Here is a 22,203-nt window from a genome sequence, read left to right as displayed (position 1 = left end):
TGTACAGGTAGCTGTTAATACCTGGTGGAGCATCTGTACTAAAGCTGTGAATGCTCCTTGGAATGACCTGTGTTTTTTTTAAGAAATCCCTGCAGTAGTTCAATAGAGTACATACAATACAACTGTATGTGATGTTGGAAAGAGAGGCTTCCCAAAACCTGTACGTCAGTGGCTTCTAGGTATGTCATGGGTATCACCAGGTCCAGAGTCCATTGCCAAGGGCCTCTCAGGTAAGTTATGGTACTCATCTGATGGAGTAAAGTGAAATACTACCACAGGCGATGGGATAAAGAAGTAATGGCACTCTTCAATACAGTTGTATTGACTGCTTTGTAGCCTAGGCATTCCAAGGAACATTCACAGCTTTAGTACAGATGTTCCTCCATGAATTGTAGGCCCACAGGTGAAACACACAAATATAACAGTCATGCAGCTTTGCAATCTCTTGCTTGATACTAGCAGTGGTCCAAGGCAGCAAGGAATTGATATTGTGTTGAAGAGCAAATTTGCCTAAATATAGCAGTTTGATCATCAGTCTGTCCTGAGACTGAAGTCTGTGTAAGTGGATCAACTGAATACACAACCTGCTTAGATATTCCTTCTGTTTGTGCTCCCAATACAGGTGATCTCACTAATTACCTCATCAACATGGCTTAAGTGGTAATTAGGCTCAGCTGGTTCATTATATTGGCTGGGGCAAATGTGTCACGCAGTTTGTCCACCTCTGTTTTAAGACAATGGCAAACCTAGATTCAAAAGCTACAATCCAGTGCCACAGATTTCAAATTACCTGGTTTTACCTGTCCAATTGCCCTAACTGGAAAGGTAAAACTAGGTATGTCATTTGGAATATGTGGCACTGGACTTCAGCTTTGGAATCCAGGTTGCCCATCACCATCACCATTATTTTGTATTTTCATGGGCCTGGTGGACCCGGTAGAATTCATCTAAATTTCAACATATTTTACACAGAGTGATTTTACTGTGCATAGACCATTTTTATCACAAAGCTGAGACAATATGTTTTTTATTGGGTAGCTTTATGCAGCAAAATGTCCATTTCTATTCCAAGATTCTGACTATCACCATTATTTTGTATTTTCATGGGGCTGGTGGCCCCGGTAGACTTCATCCAAATTTCAAAATATTTTACACAGTGTGTTTTTACTGGGTGTAGAACATTTTTACTATAGGGCCAAGGCAAAATCTTTTCATAGGGGGCATCTGATGCACCCTAACGCACGCACGCACACACACACACACACACACACACACACACACACACACACACACACACACACACACACACGCACGCACGCACGCACACACACACACACACACACACACACACACACACACACACACACACACACACACACACACACACACACACACACACACACACACACACACACACACACACACACACACACACACACACCTTTCCAGTTAGGGCAATTGGACAGGTAAAACCAGGTAATTTGAAATCTGTGGCACTGGATTGTAGCTTTTGAATCTAGGTTTGCCATTGTCTTAAAACAGAGGTGGACAAACTGGAACGTGAGATCTACAATATGGCCTGATCTCATAACTGACATGTCTACAAAACACCCACTGCTCTCCTAAATAAAGACACAATACATACGCTATACATACACAGACAGATATGCACATACAGTACACATAGGCACATACAGACAGACAGACAGACAGACAGACAGACACACACACACGCACATAAGCGTGCGCGCGCACGCACACACACACACACACACACACACACACACACAGAGACACAGAGACACAGAGACACAGACACAGACACACACACACACACACACACACACACACACACACACACACACACACACACACACACACACACACACACACACACACACACACACACACACACACACACACACACACACACACACACAGTCACCTTATCTCTTACATAAGTGCTTCCTCATATCCCCCCTTTGGTGTTCTTCAGTCTCCTCTCTCTCCCCTCCCCTCATCTCGTCTCGTCCCCTCTCCTCCCCTCCTCTCGTCTCGTCTCTCTTCAACATTAAATATTTACTTAGATAATGTACATATCATTTAGCATGATGAAAGACTTGTGGTAATAAAATTCCCATCTCACAGCGCTGTCTCTCTCTCTTTCCCTCCCTTCATTTCTCACCAACCCTCCACTGCGATCGTGCTCTCTCTCTCTCTCTTTCTTTTTTTTCTTTCTTTCTTTCTTTCTTTCTTTCTTTCTTTCTTTCTTTCTTTCTTTCTTTCTTTCTTTCTTTTTTCTTTCTTTCTTTCTTTCTTTTCTTGCCATGCTTCCTCTACGCTCTTTTTCATTTCCTTTCTCTTTCCTCCTTTCCTATCTTTTTCTGCTCCTTTTATTTCTGTCCTTCTCTTTCTCTGTATAATCTCTCTCTCTCTCTTTCTCTGTCTTTTTCTCTCTGTTTGATATATTTCTGCCTGTCTTTCTTTCTCCTTATCTCTCACCATTTCCTATGTTCATCTTTAAATTTTGCTTGCCTGTCCATGCGTCTGTCTGCTTGTCTGCCTTTATGTCTGACTGTGACATTCTGTACATTTGCCCTCCTACTTTCTCTATAACTCTCTCCCCCCTCTCTCCTTCCATCTGCTTCCCCTGTCTGTCACATTCTGTGAGCACTCTTTCTTTATCCCCCTTCTTCTCCCTCTCTCCCTCTCTCTCTTGATATATCTCCCCCCTCTCCATCTCCACCATATCTTTCTAACTGCCTGTCCCCCCTTTCTCTCTTCTCTCTCTCCATCTCTCTCTCTCTCTCTCTCTCTCTCTCTCTCTCTCTCTCTCTCTCTCTCTCTCTCTCTCTCTCTCTCTCTCTCTCTCTATCTCTCTCTCTCTCTCCCTCTCTCTCTCTCTCTGTCTCTGTCTCAGAGTATGGATTCTCCTCCGGAGTGTGTGTTGGCTCTGTCCTGTGAGCCGTCTCTCTCTCCGCCGGCCATGCCCTCCCTGGACCACAGCCCTCTGGCCCCGCCCTCCTCCACGGCCCAACCCAGCACCCCGCCCTCGGGCAGCCCCTGCCCCTGCCCCTGCCCCTGCCTCAGCCCTGGCCCCAGTCCAGATCCTGGCCTCTACCCTAGCCCCTTCCCTGGCCCGCAAGTCCCAAAAGACTCCTCTCTGTCCCCCCTCCCTCACCTCCAAAACCATAAGCAGGACAGCAGGGTAAATGGCAGAGAGAACATGGTAGTTAAGGACGGGGAGATGGAAGGGGAAGTAGAAGAAGAGGAGGAGGAGGAAGAGGAGGAGAGGGTGTCTGCTCCGTCCTCTCCCACCCCGGCTGTTGCACTGTTCCCTGGGGAAGGTCCAGCGGCCGCACCACCTCCCAGGGAGTCCCCGCCACCGACCTCCACGCCCCCATCTGTCCCCTCCTCCATACCAGGGGGCTTCGTCGCCCTGGAGATGGCCTTGTCATCGTCATCGTCATCGTCTGCGGTGCCGTGTGGGGACGACGAGCTGGACCTGCAGATGTTCCGGCGTGACGCCATGGTTTCCTCGTCAGCGTCGCCATCATTGACGTCATCGTCATTGCCCTCCACGCCTCAAGGGGGCGCCACCGCAGGGCTACGGTTCCCGTGTGGCGTGTGCGGCAAGCGGTTCCGCTTCCAGAGCATCCTGTCGCTGCACGCCCGGGCCCACAGACTGGACCGCGAGCGCAAGTCCACGCAGGTTCTCTACCGAAGCACAGGTGGTGTGAGCGCTAACCTTCGAAAGACGCGGCACGGGAACTTGGATCTGGACATGGACAAGGACCGAGATCACCCAAGTGACCCCCAGGATAGTGACCTGCTGATCGGAAGCCTTGATAGTGGGTCTATGGACCGCAATATCAAACAGACTGTAGGTAGAAACTGTGAACAGAGTTTAGATGGAGGTCCTGACACTTGTTTGAAAAACAGTGTAGACCAGAGGTTGAGGAACAGCCGGAGAAGTATTGTAGCAGGGAGGTTGGAGGACATTGTTTTGAACCTCGGTGCGGACCGGAGGTTAGTCGACGAAGTTCTGGACCATGGTGCGGATAGGCGGTTGGATGAAGCTCTTGATCGCAGCTTTGGCCTAAGTCCAGACCATAGCTTGGAGTCGAGCTCAAACCCGAGCCCAAGAGAGAGCCTCCACCACGAGGATTCCCTCCAATCAGCTTTCAGCACCCACTTCCTGTCTGACCCCTTCCGGAACCCCTCGGAATCACTCACCCCTTCACCTCCTCTGGCCCTGACTAAAGAAGGGCCACCTATCTCAGCCGCATTCAGTCCGCTCATGATGCTCCCCTCTCCAGCAGAGGACCTGGCCTCAGAGAAAAAAGGCATCCCTTCCATAGCCGGCTCCCCCTTGTCATCAGCAGGGGCAGCAGCAGCAATGGGGGGATCCTCGTTCCGTTGCAACGAGTGCAAAGGGAAGTTCCGAACGGCCTCAGAGCTGGCTCGCCACACCCGCATCCTGCACAACCCATACAAGTGCACACTGTGCCCCTTTTCTGCCAGCCGGGAGGAAGACCTGGCCACCCACCTGCGGGAGAACCACCCAGCGCCTGGCGTTGTTGTCGTTGCTGCTGCCGCAAATCCCAAGAATGCCAGGAAAACAACCACTGTTCTCACCACAACTTCGCATGTCAAACAGCATGTGCCACCACCACCACCACCTTCAGGAAAGACGACTCCACTGACACCTCCAGCACTGTCTCCATTGTCATTGACGCTGTCCGCGTCATCACTGTCACTGCCTTTCTCGCCACGACCGGCTCGCGAGAACGCCACCCCGCCAGCCTTGCCCGTTGCCATCACTGCCCTGAACGCCAACCCTAGCGCAGGCATCCACTCCGCTGCCATCTCACACCAAAAGGGCAATGGAGGTAGCAGCGTTGCTGGTGGAGGAAGTGCGGCCGCCACAGGTGCAGGTGCGGCTGCAGCCGGAGGAGGTGCCCCACTGCCGGCCTTCCGTTGCGAGACGTGCGGCCAGCGCTTCACCCAGTCCTGGTTCCTGAAGGGACACATGCGCAAGCACAAGGACTCGCTGGACCACAAGTGCCAGGTGTGCGGCCGCGGCTTCAAGGAGCCCTGGTTCCTCAAGAACCACATGAAGGTCCACCTCAACAAGCTGGGACTCAAGGCTGGCCTGGCGGCGGGGCTCGGCCTCGGGGGAGGACCTGCGTCCGCTGGGGAGCCGACCACGGCCAAGTCCCCTGGTAGTGGCGGTGGTGGAAACCGGAGCAGGAATCAATCGTTGAGCGCGCTCTACTCCAGCCTCCTTCTGGGTCGCGGTGGAGCTGGTGGTGGAGGGAGTGCAGGGAGCCGGGTGGAGAGAGAGCTGGCTGCGGCGGCAGCTGCTGCAGCAATGGCGGCCGCCGCGGCAGGGTCCAGCAAGGCCTCCTCCCTCCTCAGCTACCTGGGGCTTCCCACCGCCACAGGGGCCGAGGGGGCCAGCTGCGTGGAGAGGCTGCAGGCCGTGGCACAGGTGGCAGAGATGGGCAATGGTGCCGAGCGGCGAGACAGGGACCGGGAAAAGGAGCGGGAGAGAGAACGAGAACGGGAAAGAGAGAGAGCTCGAGACGAACGTGGAGGCTCCGAGATGACACCTGGTGCTGGTGACCTGGCAGCGGAGCAGGTGGCCATGTGGCAACTGCTGGCCCGTAGCCTGTCAGGTGCCCAACACAGCCTTCAGCCACAGCAGCCGAAGGCCCGGGCCCGGTCCCACCAGTCCCACCAGCCTCGGGGCTCCGTGGCTGGGGAAGCGGAACAGCTGAGGGCCTACCTTGGAGGCCTGGGTGGCCCCTTGACCACAAGGGAGAGAGACGACCACCACTCCACCACCAACACACACCACCCACCACTCTCGGCCCAGTCGGGTGCCTCCGGGATGGGGGCTTCTGAGCTGGGGAGCTTAGGGGGGCCGTGGGAGTGCCCTGACTGTGGGAAGCTTTTCCGGAGCCTACAGCAGGTGGTGGTTCACGCCCGTGTCCACCTACAGAGGCCTCAGAGGGGATCCCGACGGGAGGAGGACAGCTCTCTGCACAGAGGAGGAGGTGGGTGATGGATAGTTGGAGGAATGGATGGATAGTTGGAGGGAGAGGAGGAGGTGGGTGAATGGATGGATAGTTGGAGGGATGGATAGAAGGATGGGTGGGCAGATGCATGGATAGATGATGGATGGATGGATGGTTTGATGGATGTGTGGATGAATGAATGACTGAATGAATGAATAGACGAATCCATGAATGAACTAGGCCTATGCAGTCGTCTCCGACTGCTGAAGGTATATCCCCGAAACACGATGCTTCCAGTCCCTCAAACAACTATTGTGAAAACAAAGCTAAAAAAATTGGGGCAAATCCATCCACCCGGTCAGAGGTTATGGGCCAAACAAAAACTCTGCCATCTTGAATTCTGCCATCTTGAAAGTGTTGGCCTCAAAAATCTAGTCAGTGATGGACGCGGACGTTGCATTTTGAATTTCCACAAATAGACATTTTTTAGCTGTCATACTTAGTTCACTTTGGTCTTATTAGTTTATTACATTGTAAATATTCATGGAAAGATCAACTTCGGCAATAGGCAGCACAGTTTCAATGAGCAACATAGTTGCAATAACTTCTCTGGCCACCATCCTACTACACAGCGCTCATTACACTATCTGTTCATCAGAATGAATATATGTAATATGTGTAAACAACGAATTAGAGTGGTTTCTGTCTGTGTCTGTGCTGCAGCTGGTGGAGGTGAGTCAGGGGGTCGAAGAGGAGGCAGCAACAGCAACAGCACCAGCACCAGCACCAGCAGCAGCAGCGCTGGCAGCGCTGGCGCCCACAGCACGGAGTCCAAGCTGGGCCAAGACAGAACGGCTGACCTGACTGGAGGCTTCCACTCCCTCTTGTCCTCCCTCTCTGGTAAGGAAAATGTTTGCATTATGATGAAGATGTTTGTATTATGTTTGTGAAAAAGTGGTGGGTAAAAAAATCAGGGAATCTCAAAAGTGGTATGGACATGTCCCCACCATCCACACCAAAAGCCATGCCCACTTCAGAGCCTGATCTAACAGTCACAAAATTCAGTATGTATTCCCATTTGAAAATATCTTAAATAAAAATAGATCTTATAATAAGTCTTATAATAAAAACTAAATTACAAAATGATTTGTATATAGAATAACCCATTTTAGGCAAAGCCCTTTTTGGGAAAGGGTGCCCTTTGCCTATTAAATCCTTAATATCTCAACCTCCAAAGCACATACAAACATGAAATTAGTTGCATTTAAAAGCTAGGCCCCTCATTTTGCATTGGAATGTGTTCATTCAGCTCTAACATACCCACATTTTTAACAGAAAACCCTCAGATCTCAAGAACCTGAATGCAGCGTTTATGTGTTTCGAGACTACAATGAGTTAAACACTTCTTATACACATACTATTTTCTTATACACTTATGACACATACTGTGGCACACACAAATGTATGGCATTCTTAAGAATTAATTAGGGCAATCACCTGCTTGAATTGGACAAGTGAAACCAGGTCATTTGGAATATGTGGCACTTGATTGTAACTAATGAATCCAAGTTACCCATCACTGATCCTAAACTCACATTCTACCTTCCATCTGGGATCAGCTCAATGCAATACAACTGGCATCTAACTTTGACCCATATACAGTATTCAAAAGTGGAATGCCAGGATTGGATATGTGCCAAAATTAGTGCATTGTTTCTTTGACTTTAACTTCACCATGAATTGTAAATATTAAAAAAGGGACATATCTGAATAACTGTGATCAATGCAAGGTCCTGTCATGATGTTAATTGACAATACTGGTACTGAAAAGAATAAATATGCTCATGTGATGCCTTTGTTTTGTGCTTGGCTTATAGACGGTGTTGGCTTGATTAAAAAAAGAAATGTCATTTTCATGCTGAATGTGATCAGAGAGCCACTGTAGGATTTGGTCTTGATTTGTTTTTGTTTTGTTTTGTCTTTTGTTTGTTTGTTTGTTTTGTGAAGACAAAGCTACCACACATGGTGACACTAAGCCACCTTGTCAAAATTCTCTAAACACACGCACACGGGCACAGAGAGAGAGAGAGAGAGAGAGAGAGAGAGAGAGAGAGAGAGAGAGAGAGAGAGAGAGAGAGAGAGAGAGAGAGAGAGAGAGAGAGAGAGAGAGAGAGAGAGAGAGAGAAAGAGAATGAGAGAGAGCAAAACAGTGAGCAAAATCACAGAAGAAAATACAGATCTTGCCAGAATTTCTCTTACACTTGCAAATCATCTGAGGTTATTCTTTGGCATATGTGACTGTGTACTGTACACATTTGTGTAATAAGCACAGCGGAGATGATCTGTGATCCTTTGTAATGAAAGAAAAGACAGATAAGGGAAAGTTTCATAACCACGTGGGTGTATGTACAGTAGAGCTTGCAGTTGGTGCTATGGCATTTGCATACCGCTGCTGCACATTTTTGGTTTTCTCTTTGACTCAGAAAAGCCTCAATCACTTGCTTGCTTGCTCTGTGTGTGTGTGTGTGTGTGTGTGTGTGTGTGTGTGTGTGTGTGTGTGTGTGTGTGTGTGTGTGTGTGTGTGTGTGTGTGTGTGTGTGTGTGTGTGTGTCAGGGCTTAACACTAACACACGCCAGGTAGCCAAATGCGGGTGAAAGTCGGCGTTGGCTAGTAGATACCGAAGGTTCACTAGCCATTCTGGCGGGTCCGTCACTATTCTAAATGATGAGGCACCGCATTTTGTATTTTTTTTCCTTTCGGACCTTCTTTGCTACAAACGCAATGCAATGCGATTTCGCGAGCCTACAATACCCATGAAGCACCTGTGTCACGTGTCACCTGTGTCTCATGCACGAGAGGAATCTGATAGAGCTAGTCTTGCGAATATGAGTGGCAGCAGCGAGCTACCGGCACATCAGCGCGCGTTTGGAAATTTCACTGAAAACCTTCACGTGAAAATAAAGTAGCGAAGTTCATCTCAACTGACCTGTTTTGGGATCTGTCATTAGTACAATGCATAGTAGTAGTGGACATTAAAATGACCAAGGCGAGAGGAGAACACCTCAGTCTTGTGAAAGTCTTGAGACTAATTAGCGCAGTGATAAGACAAGGATTAATAATGTTCGGTTTAAATCATTTTCTGATTTGCCTGTATGTCTTCATACCTTAATATTCCTCCATGTTTCTTGTGCCGTTGTTCCCGACTGTCAAACGGGGCTTAAACAACGCGCAGTAGTAGCCTTCCAGACTGCACAAAATCATGTCCCATGTCCCTTCGCATGTGCCCATCTTGCCTTGCGTCCGTTTATATTTTAAACAACTCAATATTAAACGGAATGAAAGGAAGTCGTAGCTCCTTCTGTAGTTACCGGCCGCATATGTGTGTGCAGTGGATAGCCTACTTTTATGAGAAAATATTCCAGAAGAGGTGATATTCCACATCCATGAGCGAGGACATGCGAAGCTTGGCAATGACTTTGCACTATCTACTTTGCGCATCGACAGTGCCCTTCAGATCAAAGACGGACATATTTTGCTCTCATGTAGCTTACATTTGTGCCCTTCCACAACACTGTGCTTGGTGTTTCTGCACGGCTATGCCATTCCTCAGTCCTCAAGTTAATCTGTTCTTTATGCATGCATGCATGCATGGACCAGTTAACAACAATTCTAGTTATTAGGCCCTATATTATATTATATTATATTATATTATATTATATTATATTATATTATTTTATTTTATGTTATATTATGTTATATTATCCTACATTACATTATTACAGCCTATTATATAATTAATTAAAGCTGCTATGATGGTTAAGAAAATTATGGCTAGTGAAAAGGCCCAATGGCTAGTGAGTCAGGAAAACCACTAGCCAAAATGGCTGGTAAGCGAAAAAGTTAGTGTAAAGCACTGGTGTGTGTGTGTGTGTGTGTGTGTGTGTGTGTGTGTGTGTGTGTGTGTGTGTGTGTGTGTGTGTGTGTGTGTGTGTGTGTGTGTGTGTGCGTGCATGCGTGTGTGTGTGTGTGTGTGTGTGCGTGCGTGTGTGCGTGCGTGTTTGTGTGTGCGTTTGTGTATGTGTGTGCAGAATTGTGTGGGTGTGTGTCTGTTTTGTATATAAAACCCCTGGTGTATAGATATTTGCATGATGATACATCGAAAGGCAGAAACAGTGTTATTATTATGAATTTTATTGGTATTTCAACATGCATTCATATGTTTATTTGCAACTTTCATTAGGAAGTTTCTGTACCTGTACCTGCTTCATCCTTTCTCGTGCTTTCAACCTCTCTCTCTCTCTCTCTCTCTCTCTCTCTCTCTCTCTCTCTCTCTCTCTCTCTCTCTCTCTCTCTCTCTCTCTCTCTCTCTCTCTCTCTCTCTCTCTCTTATGTACATAATATAGTGTACATATAATGTGTGTGTATGTGTATTTTTGTGTGTATGCGGTGTATGTATGTATTTTTGATTTGTATGTGTTTACATTTAAACAGTGTGTGTGTGTGTGTGTGTGAGAGAGAGAGAGAGAGAGAGAGAGAGAGAGAGAGTATGTGAGTGTGTTTGTGTGCACGTGCATGTGTGCACACAAGTGTGTGGCATAGACCATATGTTTATGTTGGTGTGTGTTGCGTAATTCGTGTGCTGACGTTGTCTCCTCCAGGTGAGAACGGTCTTCAGGGGGTGACGGCAGGTGCTGCCCAGCTCCAGAGGGAGCGTGTGCGGGGCAAGGGCATAAAGGACTGCCCCTACTGTGGGAAAGCCTTCCGCTCCTCACATCACCTCAAAGTTCACCTCCGTGTCCACACAGGTAAGGGGCTCCAGGGCTCCATGCACACACACATACACACACGTGCGCGCGGGCACGCACGCACACACGCACGCACACACAGACACACAGACACACAGACACACATAAACACACAATATTTTTCTTTTTTTCTTTCTTTGCTTGGATTTGAACAAAGGTCAAGGTCAAGATCAACGTTCAAAGTTCAAGATCTTTCAAAATGCAGTCAAAATGGTTATGTGTGTACTTGGTCAGTGCTAGAAATGCTATAAATGTGCTATAAAAGTGTATAAATGTTGTCTGCTTGAAAGACATAGTCCATGTACTGCTGGACCAGTGTTTTTTCAGTCCATTGTCACTTGTGACAAAATTACATTATATTGGATGGGCTGCCCTTTTAAAGGACTTTGTCCTGGGCCCAGCCCAATCTGCCAATGGCCATGGCAATATCCCATGACTGTGCTGATGGACTGGGATTTTTAATGTGCCCAGGACAACTTGTGGTAGGTACTGTGAGTAGTAACAGCTACAGGTTGGACCCTCGTCTGACTGGCAGGCTAATGAAGAGAGGAGGTGTCTGTACCTGATTAGTACACATGACAGTCCTTTGACAGAACGGTGGTGAACTGCCTCAGGGGTGTGTGTGTGAATCTTTTTATATCAGTTGTTTTTTAATTGCTTTGGGTACTTATCTAGGCATGTGGGTGTTGCTGGCAGACCCTATATAATTTCTGTACCACTTTAGCTTGAATACTCAGAAGGGCTTTTATTTTTTCAATATTTTTGTTTTTTACCGTGTCAGGCCTAATTGTGTCCCGTCTATATATAGTGTTTCTTCTTCTCTGATGAGGTGGGAGATCTATCGGTGTGTGTATATGTGATTGTGGTTGTGTTGTGCCACCTAGTGGCCAAGTACTTCATCTGCACCACGTCTCTAATTCTGTCAATCAAGATTGTGGAACTGTGTTTAAAAAGTGGGTGATAGTAAAACTAATTATGTAATTATGGTAGCACTAATAATATATTTTTTAATTAAATTAATTGAGTCGTGTACTCAAATATTAGTTGAAGGGATCCTGGTGATTGATATATCTTATGATTGACTTCTATTGCGTTTAGGCCTTTACGAAATTTGAATACAGTGGACTTGTGTTACTGTTATAATTGACAGTTTGTGTGTGGAAGTGCGGTGGTGTTCAGAATTGGAGAAGTGTGTAGGCTTACATGGATGTGCATGCATACTGTACACAGCAATGTGTGTGTGTGAGTGTGTGTGTACTCTGTGTATATACAGTATATATTCACGTAACATTTCTCCCGCTGCAGGCGAGCGGCCCTACAAGTGTCAGAGAGAGGGAAGAGGAGGTGTGTGTGTGTGTGTGTGTGTGTGTGTGTGTGTGTGTGTGTGTGTGTGTGTGTGTGTGTGTGTGTGTGTGTGTGTGTGTACTCTGTATATACAGTATATTCACGTAACATTTCTCCCGCTGCAGGCGAGCGGCCCTACAAGTGTCCCCACTGCGACTACGCCGGCACCCAGTCCGGCTCTCTCAAGTACCACCTGCAGCGCCACCACCGCGAGCAGCGCAACGCCAGTGCCAACGCCAACGCCCTTCAGCAGGTGGCGTCCTCCTCCCCCTCGCCCTCCAGCCTGCCCGGCTCGCCCCGCTCCGTCGTCGACTCTAACCACCACCAGGCCTCCAAGCCGAGGCCGGCGGTTGCAGCTGCCAACGTCGCCCAGTCCCTCTCCGCTCAGCTGGCTGCCTTCGGGAAGATCAGTGCCAGTGCCTCCCTGAGCGCGGAGCTTTCACAGGCGCAGGCGCAGTCACAGTCTGCCACAGCCACGTCCAGGCACAGCCTTGCCTGGGCTCGCAGCAGTGGTGGTGGTCAGGAGGGGAGGACGGGACGCAAGAGCGGATCCTCAGCCGGGTCTGGGTCAGCAGCCGCGGCCATGGCTGCAGCGGCCGCCTTGAGGGAGAGCGAGCTGGAGAGCCAGTATAACTTCCTGTCCGGGGTGGTTGGCGCCCTCTACCAGGGCGGTATGGCCGGGGAGGCTGCCTGGATCCTGGGTAGTGGTGGTGGTGGTGGTGGTGGAGGGAGCACCAGGGCTGGTGGTGGTCGGGGCGGAGATGACCTGGCAGGTCCTCCACCGGCCAAGCAGGCCAAAGTGTCGCGCCGAAAGCCCCTCACCACCAGCCGAATGGTGCCTGCCAACGGCCACGAGACCACCATCTCCCCTCCTCCCCCACAATACTCCTCTTCACGCCGAGTGACGGAGGGGGGCTTTGAGCCTCTGGACCTGTCTGCTTCTCGTCGGAGCCTTCCAGAGCGAGAAGGAGGTGAAAAGCGGAAGAGAGAGGGAAGAGGAGGAGTAGGAGAGGAAGGAGGAGAAGTAGGAGAAGACGGAGGAGGCATCACTCTCAGCCAATGCCTGTTCTGTCCATTCCGCACCTCCTCTGCTGAGCTGATGGCTATGCACCTGCAGGTGATTATCTCTATTCTGTATTTAAAATTCCATTTTGTCATTGAAGTTATTATTTACTATTTTTTACTTAAATACAGTATATAGCAGCTAGTTGATACGCTTGTTGTTCGCTAAGATTCTATTTAAGATTTAAAAAAAAATATATATTATTAATGATTAATTTAATAAAATCTTTTATGAACAAGTATTTTTGTTATTTCCGTGATGTATAATGATACAGCAATGTAAAGGCAGCTCAATATGCAGCACATTGAGCCAGAGAGAGAGAGGTTCCATTGGCCCATTGTTTCCGGGTTCTATTATTGCAAGGGGGGGGGGGGGGGATCCTCCTTTAGGCAGACATAGGCAGACCTAAGGACTGTTCAATTCAATGCTAGGAGTATTATGACACGCCCCTTTAGGCAGACCAGAACCTGGTCATGTTAGGTGCCCATAGCAACCTATTACATTGGCATATCTCTATATACTTAAAGAATCTCTGATTGAGCTGCCTTTACATTGTTGTATCATTCATGAACTTTAGGGAGACTTGGCTTGTCTGCGTTCCATTTCATGTGGCCACCGTGCCATTATTTTCACGGACTATTTTCATAGTTTAATTCGTACCTATCTTTGTTTGTGTGGTTTTCTGTTGTTGTCTTTGCAACTCATACGCCTACTTTGTAATGGGCGTGTGTGTGCATGAGTGAATTTTTTTTCTCAATTTTAATTAGCGACAAGACATGCGAAAGTCAGATGCATGTCACTGTCCTGTCCTGTCCCTGTCCCTGTCCCTGTCATCTGTGGTCGGAAATGAGCGATGTGAATGTTGGCCAAATGTATCCAATTAACGTGCTTGCACCCTAAATATTTCGTGTGAATGGCATTTCCCGACAATGGGAAAGCTGGGGTCGACAGGTAGACCATGGGGCCACAACATAAAAATGTAGCCCCTGGGCCAAAAGTGTTGAAAAGGCGCCCCTGAATGTGCTTCACATAAACAAATGAAAGTTAACATTACGTTGCCATAGAATTAAGATAATTGCAAAATTGGTGCAAATTTGTTGTGTGAAATGCCCTACAGCAGTGGTTCTCAAACTCCCGACCTCCAGTTTAGGAACCACTTCCCTACAGTATATTAATAACATTTTCCTCTGCCATGCCTTCCCAGGTGAACCACACCAGCAAGTCTCGCCGCAAGAGGACCCCTCCTTTGCCACTCCTCCATCTCACCTCCTCCACCTCCACCTCTCCTGTTCCTCCTTCCACCTCCCCCAGTGTGTCCTCCACCACCTCTTGGTCTGCCAATGCCACCCCATCATCCACCATCACCACTAACACCACCACCAACGTGACTGGTGGCACAGTGGGCCGCCATGGTCTAGAACCGGATCCTCTGGCCCTGTGGAGGTACGTGAGTGGGCGGGAGCACGATGATGACTTGGGTGCTGACTTGGGCGCCGACGTGGGCCGTGGAGATACCCGTCTGCAGCTGACAGAGAATGGCCTGGGAAACGGCGAGGAAGAGGATGAGGAAGAGGAGGATGGTGATGAAGAAGGAGAACAAGAGGAGGAAGAGGTGGAGGAGGAGGATGGGATGGAGGAATATAGACAGGATGAGGCGCTGCTTCAGCACCATGAGGAGGCTGAGGAAGATGAGAAGGCGATGGAGGAGGATGACATAGAAGAAGAAGAAGAAGAAGAAGATGGCGACGATGACAATTTGGCCAGTGATGTCTACGGAACTCCGGCCAGCTCAGCGCTCCACGAGATTGATGATGACGAGAACATGGGAGAGGAGGTTGGTGAGGAAAAGAATAAGGGAGAAGGGGAGGGAGAGGGAGAAGAAGAAGGGGAGGTAGAAGAGGAAGGGGAGGATGAGAAGAGCGTGGAAAGCATGGAGAGACTAGAAGCCCTTCGGATGGCTTGTGTCTCCGGGATGTCCCCAGGGGGCCAGGCTGAGGCTTCACCCAGGATGGAGGAGGGCGTGGTGGCAGACTGATAACCAGAGACAGACTGGGGGTTCAACCTCGTACGTCTTGGGGACCATAAGGAACATGTGGAATGTGAACAATGATGGACACTTCTGCTTAGACACATTAGGACTCGACGCAGAGCAGAAGGACTGAAAAATCATGCTGTCTATGGTTATTTCTCTCTTTCTCTTGCTCTCTCTTCTTCTCTCCTTTCTATCTACGTATCTCGCCATTCAATCAAACCCCTCCGATGAACAATAGAATAGTATATTCTGTGTCTTCTGTGTGTCTGGTGTGCCCACAGAAGAATGAAATGTAATCTAAGGTGCAAAACATGTACAATCATCAAACTTCAATGTCGGATGGGGACAAAAGAAACCTTACAAACCACATATCACATGGGACTTCTGACTTCCGATTTTAGAAAACAGGTCGACAACTTCCAGGTAACACAAATAAACACACACACACTCATAAAGACCACACAGAAAAATCATACGTTGAACTTTAAGTCTCAGTCATGTACATACATACATGTATAAATCTATATAACACACCGACACCCAACACACACACACACAGACACACACACACACAGACAGACAGACAGACAGACACACACACACACACACACACACACACACACACACACACACACACACACACACACACACACACACACACACACACACACACACACACACACACACACACACACACACACACACACACAAACACACACACACTCTTGCAGTGTGACTTTGACTATCGGAGACAAGACAGGACCTACAGTATATGCCACTGTCTGTACATCATATGAACCGTCTCCCCCATTTCACCTACGGGAACTGTGAAGTGCGCTGTTTCGGCAACACTGCCCGCAAAGTGTGCAAAGCAGCCTGAAAAGCTGCAGTTGGCAGGGTGACAGTGGCCAGTAGAAGCAAAAAACAAAAGCAAAAAAAACAAGAGAATGCCAGAGTGATAGTAAGATGAGATTTATCTACATACGTAAATACAGTAACTCACAGATGGTACTTTAGTTGGTTTCTCGATAGGACTTATCTGCCAACTCTTCTACTCCTCTTCCTCTTCCTCCTCCTCCTCCTCTGGGACTCAGCAATCATTTCATTTGTCTCTCAGTGGATGAAGTACAGTACACGACTTGAGGGTAAATACTCCATGTGGTCAAGTAGTTCTGACCCCAGCTCCTCACAAGTAAAGACATGCAGGAATGATACAACCACTATCACACATTTTCTTTCTGTCTGTAGGATTCCTTGCTTTTCTGTTCTTTCTTTTTGTTTCGTTCTTCGTTTTTACATGTATTTTTGTCTGTCTTATTTTTGTCTGCCCCTCTCTGTAGCTCAGCAAGCAAGGATTGAAATCACAATCATACACAGAGAGACAGACAGGCAGGCAGACAGACAGACAGACAAGACATACTGACACTTACATTAGATGGGTGTCTCAAAACACAAGCAGGATAGGTTTTTATTTCTCCAGTTTCTTGTCTCACTCTCTCCCTAGCTCCCTCACTTTAACTTTCCCTTCCTCAGTGCCTGAATAGAAAATAACACATCAGCGCAAATGTCATATGAATCTGAAATTATATGGGAATTATCAGGGAAGTAATATAGGGCAATAGGGAGTGCAAGTCAATGTAATAGTTGCTATTGGCTCTGTATCTTGGTGTCGCCCCGCCTCCATGGAGAAAACAATACTGTCAACCTCTACCTCCCCACTGTCAACCTAGGCAGAGCAACCTTTGCGGAGCTTTTCTCCATTCAACATCCGGATCGCAAATGAGATAATGACCTTTAAATGTTGCTTTTGGGAGACATTGAATATATTATCTGATGATGGTGAGCTTTGCATCACGAGGTCACAAATAACATGAAAGGATGGTAGGAACAAGTTTGACTTGCATCCAGGGGATTTACTGACTATGTGTTCATTGGAGGAAGATGAGATGAGATGAGAAGATGAGTGGGTTGGTGCAGATGCTGATTCAATGATATGTTTGATTATACAGTAAGAACCACTTGTTTTGTCCATATTTGATTGACTGTACCATGCTTGCTCCTTGCAATGTCCAGCTAGAAACACATTTGCAAGCTGCATGATATGGGATGGTATGGGACAAAATACGTTATTTCTACTGTATAAAACCCCCACTCCAGCCATCCACCCAACCACACTGATCTTCTCTAGGTCCCCTGTCTTAGTTGGGTTAGCGTCTGCCAACAAACTGTCACTTGCTTTTCTTTTCACTTCTTTTCAACTCTTTATGGCCTGTTGAGGACACACGTATCAACTCATAGTGTCACTCCTCCTTTTCTTTTTCCTTGAGGAGCCAGAGAAGATGAGAGGGAGAGGAAGGAAGATGTAGAGCAGGATTGTACTCGGATGAAAAGATGAGGAGATGAAACCAGGATGTAAACAGTTCTCTTGAGTTTGCCATCTGTTAGACCAGTAGAGTTTTATATGTTATTTTTTATTTTGCAAAGAAAAAAAGAGAGGACAAAACAAAAAAGTGTAATTATACAAAAAAACAACACTAACAAATTCATAGTCATCCCAGTAGAAATGTGTAGCTTTTATAAGAATGTGAAAATATACAAAAACAAGAAAAAAAGCTTTCATGTATTTTCTTTATTTCAAAGAAGAGACTCTTATTGTGGTTAGGAAAGCCTATTGATGTTGAGTGATAACAATAATTATGTAAAATGGTTATGACAGAGTACTGGATTGTAATATCTAAAAGAGCACTGTGCAAGGTTTTATTTCCTTTCCAAAGTAGTGTTTATTGTTTCACTTTTTTATTTGGACCAAAATGTATTTCTTTATGGGCAAATGTTGCGTTCAAGAGCATAGGTCAAGAAGTCCCTTGACCTTTATAATCAGTCGTTCCTTCAATCGAACAATCATCTAATTAATCAATCAATCTGTCAATCAACCAATCAGTCACCTTATCATCAATCAACCAATCAGGCAAGCAGACATCTTTATATAAGATGCATGTATATCAAATATACTGGCATCAAATTGCCCGTGAGAGGTACACAACAATTACATGGATTTGTGTTTCTTGACACAGTAACAACTTTTATCATAACAACAATTCATTACAAGATATAAGTCAATACGTATTATATCCTTAAATTAGATTATAGTTTTCTGACTCGTAAATTCAAAGATTCCTTTTATATCGGTTCAAAACATTCCTTCTGTCATTGAGGACCAGTGGACGAGAAAATAAGCTATCTACCTATGCCATTTACAAGCACTTCTTAAGAATTGACAACTTTAGTTGTAACAAAATGATCATAGCTGTTACATGTGCATCGTAAAGTATGAATTCAGAGTAGACTTTAGCAGATTTGGAACGTATACTTTTTCAGTACCCCCCAGTTCAATTGATGTGATGATGCCATTGGTGGAACCATATCTATTTCTGATTGGATGAACCTGCAAACTTGACCCCACCCTGTGTGCCAATGATTGACGGCTAGAGGGACCAGTGATTGTTGGCTGCTTGCCTTAATTTTGTACATGTTGCATTGTTGTGTTTTTTTGATTGATTTTCTTTGTTTATTCTTCTTGTTGTTGACATTGTTGTTGTTGTTGTTGTTGTTATTGCTGTTGTTGTCGTAGAGCACCTTATTGAGTTGACATGTCCTGGGTGTGGGTATTTCACAAAGCAAGCTTAGTCTCTTACCTGGGTTTCATAACTCTAAGCAAGGGGTAAATATCATAATTGAAGAGCCCCATGATTTTGTTTCAATTGAAGGACGAACCTTCAAATCTCTTCTGTTAGGAGATTTACGACTCACTTTGAGTTCACTCAACCTAGTAAGTCACTAAGACACCTTTTAGGAATGTGATGAAACCCTTTGACGTGGTGTTCCTTTAAAGAAAAAAAATGAAAAAACAAAACAAAACAAAAAGACTGTAGTCAACGCCACCGTGCCTTTCTGTCTAGAGCACTTCCTTTTTGTACGCTCACCAAAAGCACTTAGTCCTCATGTCTCCTCTTCCTCATCCTCCTCTTCCTCCTTGTTTGTTATCCCTCACTCCCTCCATTCTACACTTTTAAAAAGACATAAAGGCTATATACATGTATATCTGTATACAGTAACTCTTCTCTCAGTTATAGATTCCATTCATCTCTTTCATTCAATTGTGACCTTAATTGCTTCATTTATTGTTTGTGCACCAACTGTGATACCATATGCACACATGCACACACACACACACACACACACACACACACACACACACACACACACACACACACACACACACACACACACACACAAACACACACACACACTTCTTTGTGTGTTGAAGCCCATACCCTTTGTGTGAGACAGTCAGATAGCCTATAGATGCGTTTGGAGTGTTTTACACTCCTTTCTGTGGATTTTGTACATGATTTAACACAACATTGGGGATTATAAAATTATGGATGAAGCGGATCTGAACAAGTGGAAAATGAAGTAGTATCCATTATGGAAACTAGTATTATCCGATATAACATTATGGATAGAAATAAGTATATTTTCTTCTTGGAGCAGGCGTCCCTCTTAATTATTTCAGTCTCTGAGGGTGCTGGCCCAAATTTAAAATTCAATGTTTCAAGAAGGAGGTCGCACCTTGCATAGTAGTGTTTTTTTTTTTAATATAAAAAAACACTACTATGGAAGGTGCGACCTCCTTCTTGAAACATAGAAATAAGTATAGCCTACAATTGACAAATGGAGGGTGTGAATGGGCCCTAAGTCTTCGTCTTCTCCATCTTCTCTTCTCGTCTCGTCCTTTTTTCTGTTTCTACATCACTCCCCTCTTCTTCAATCTTTCTTTGGCACTACTGGAAGGTGATCTGTGGTATTAAGGCCGTTTTGTTTTTTGTTTCTTTAGCATTTTCTTTCATTTGTTTTTATTTTATGGTTTTATTTTGCAATGCTGATTCGGTGCAGATGAGATAATGACCAAGCTCTTCTTCTTCTTCTTCAGATGATGATGATGATGATGATGATAATTATTATTATTGGATTTTTTTCCCGTTTTGGTATTGAGCAAAAGAGAAAAGATAAAACATGTGTTTGTTGAATGTTGTACAGATAGCACTAGCCATGTCATGTGTTAAACGAGAGTCCAAACCCAGGCACCGTAAACTCTTCTTACTCTTCTCCAGTCTCAATCTCAATTTCAATCTCTCCTTCACTTCCAGTCTCGCTCTGTATTCAGACTGAACATTGGGTAACACTTTACTTGACGCTGGCATCAAAGGTATGACATGACGGTGTCATAGCAGAGTCATAACACAGTCATGGACATGTCATAAACATTATGGCCAAAATAATTACCCACCCCTGGTATACGTGGTAAGAGGAAAGGAAATAATAACTGACTTAGCATTAACAGAGAGCAATATAATCAGCAGAGTGTGTTGGGCCATAGAGCCTCAATATAAAGCCTCAATCTTCTTCAGTGACAAGGCCTTCAACTATGGCTTCTATGGCTGTGTTCAGACAAAGTTCTTGGATTAGCCAGGCTTTATCATACCCTTGTACTCATTTCATTCTGGCAGAGGCCCTGGAACAGCAGAATAAAGAAAAAATCGTATCTATTTGTCCCTAGCGTCAGCTAGTTCATTCTAATGAGCTATGACACAGTTATGTGACAACCAATCGAAATGTCTTCACTCCTTACACAGTAAATGTTGCAGTGTTAATTCAACACTTAAGAGCAACACTATAACTGTTACATTTGACTCCCCAAGTGTTGAATTAAGACAGGAGAATATACTGTGTAAATGAGCTACAGCGCCCCTCATTGAACATTAGGATGTTTCAGGTTACGCTGTGCTTCAGCTACATTACGTGATGCTTCAGCTACATTACAACTTTAAAGATGTTTTGTCTGAATTTACGTACAATTATCCATCTCTATTTTAAGCAGATCAGTTTCTCGTTCAGTGACAAGGCCATGTACTGTGACTTCTACGACTGTGTTCAGAAGAAAGTTGTTGGATTAGCCAGGCCTTACCCTTGTACTAATTTCATTCTGGCAGAGGGCCTGGAACAGCAGAATAAAGAAATGTTTACAGGTAGGAGGGGTGAACTATGTCAAAGTTTGAAAAGTGCGTTTGATTTTACCCAATCGTTAATATTGCTGTTTTGACATGTAACCTGTTCATATGTGATGCGTTACTGTCCCTTGTCCCTGATTGATCGATTGTCTGGTGACACAAGTAATCTCCTCCCAGACCATTCCATCCAGGCGTATCATGAAGCTTTATGGATGAAAAGGCCAGGCTAATGGTGGATAGGCATAAAGACACATGGTAGATCATATCTACTTCACGTCTGTATGGGAGAGAGTCTCACTGAACTGAAATGCTTGCAGAGACAGCGTAAGAACAGAAGAATCCTTTCATGAGGTGGACAGAATGGAGAGAATAGAGTGGGAGAGGACAGTGTGAGAAGAGAAGCGGTCTTGTGTTTGGACTCTCATGTAGGAGGCTGCTATTGCAGTGACGGAAAGATGATCTAACATAAGTAGTGACTAATAATGAAACTGTGGACTGAACAAAAAAAACATATTAGAAAGGACTCAATAAAAACAAATTAAAAAGACAACATTGTGTTTGTGTGTTTGTGTCTCACAATGTTTCAGCAGCTTCACCCAGGATGTTGCGTGCGTTGCGCAACATTGACCTTTCAGCCCCTGACGCAACATTCAGGCTCATGAGATTTGAGATACTCCTATTAAAATGTTGGTATGTAAGAGCCGAATTAACATACTAATGCAAGATGAGGGGGTCTTAGCGTTTACGGTACATGCAACTGATTTCATGTCTTTTTGTGTTTCAGAGGCTGAGATATTTAGGTTTTTATAGGCTGAAGGCAACTTTTCCCAAAAAGAGCTCAGGTATTCAGCAGGTGTTTTTTTT

General features: G+C 45.9%; 1 protein-coding gene across 2 annotated transcripts in view; it reads left to right on the top strand.

Moving 5' to 3' along the window:
* Window positions 1-15,797, top strand: part of znf219 (zinc finger protein 219) — a 41,062-nt gene extending 25,265 nt beyond the window's left edge. For both annotated transcript variants that reach the window (XM_063186509.1, XM_063186510.1), the window contains exons 3-7: window positions 2,921-6,062; window positions 6,747-6,923; window positions 10,683-10,829; window positions 12,299-13,290; window positions 14,441-15,797. In XM_063186509.1, coding sequence (XP_063042579.1) covers window positions 2,924-6,062; window positions 6,747-6,923; window positions 10,683-10,829; window positions 12,299-13,290; window positions 14,441-15,271 — 5,286 coding nt within the window. In that variant the 5' untranslated portion in view covers window positions 2,921-2,923 and the 3' untranslated portion in view covers window positions 15,272-15,797. The remainder of the gene's footprint in view (window positions 1-2,920; window positions 6,063-6,746; window positions 6,924-10,682; window positions 10,830-12,298; window positions 13,291-14,440) is intronic.
* Window positions 15,798-22,203: the final 6,406 nt, after the last annotated feature.

This window comes from Engraulis encrasicolus, chromosome 21 (assembly GCF_034702125.1).
Source record: "Engraulis encrasicolus isolate BLACKSEA-1 chromosome 21, IST_EnEncr_1.0, whole genome shotgun sequence".
NCBI classification, from domain to species: domain Eukaryota; kingdom Metazoa; phylum Chordata; class Actinopteri; order Clupeiformes; family Engraulidae; genus Engraulis; species Engraulis encrasicolus.
This window is presented reverse-complemented; position numbering and strand designations above follow the sequence as displayed.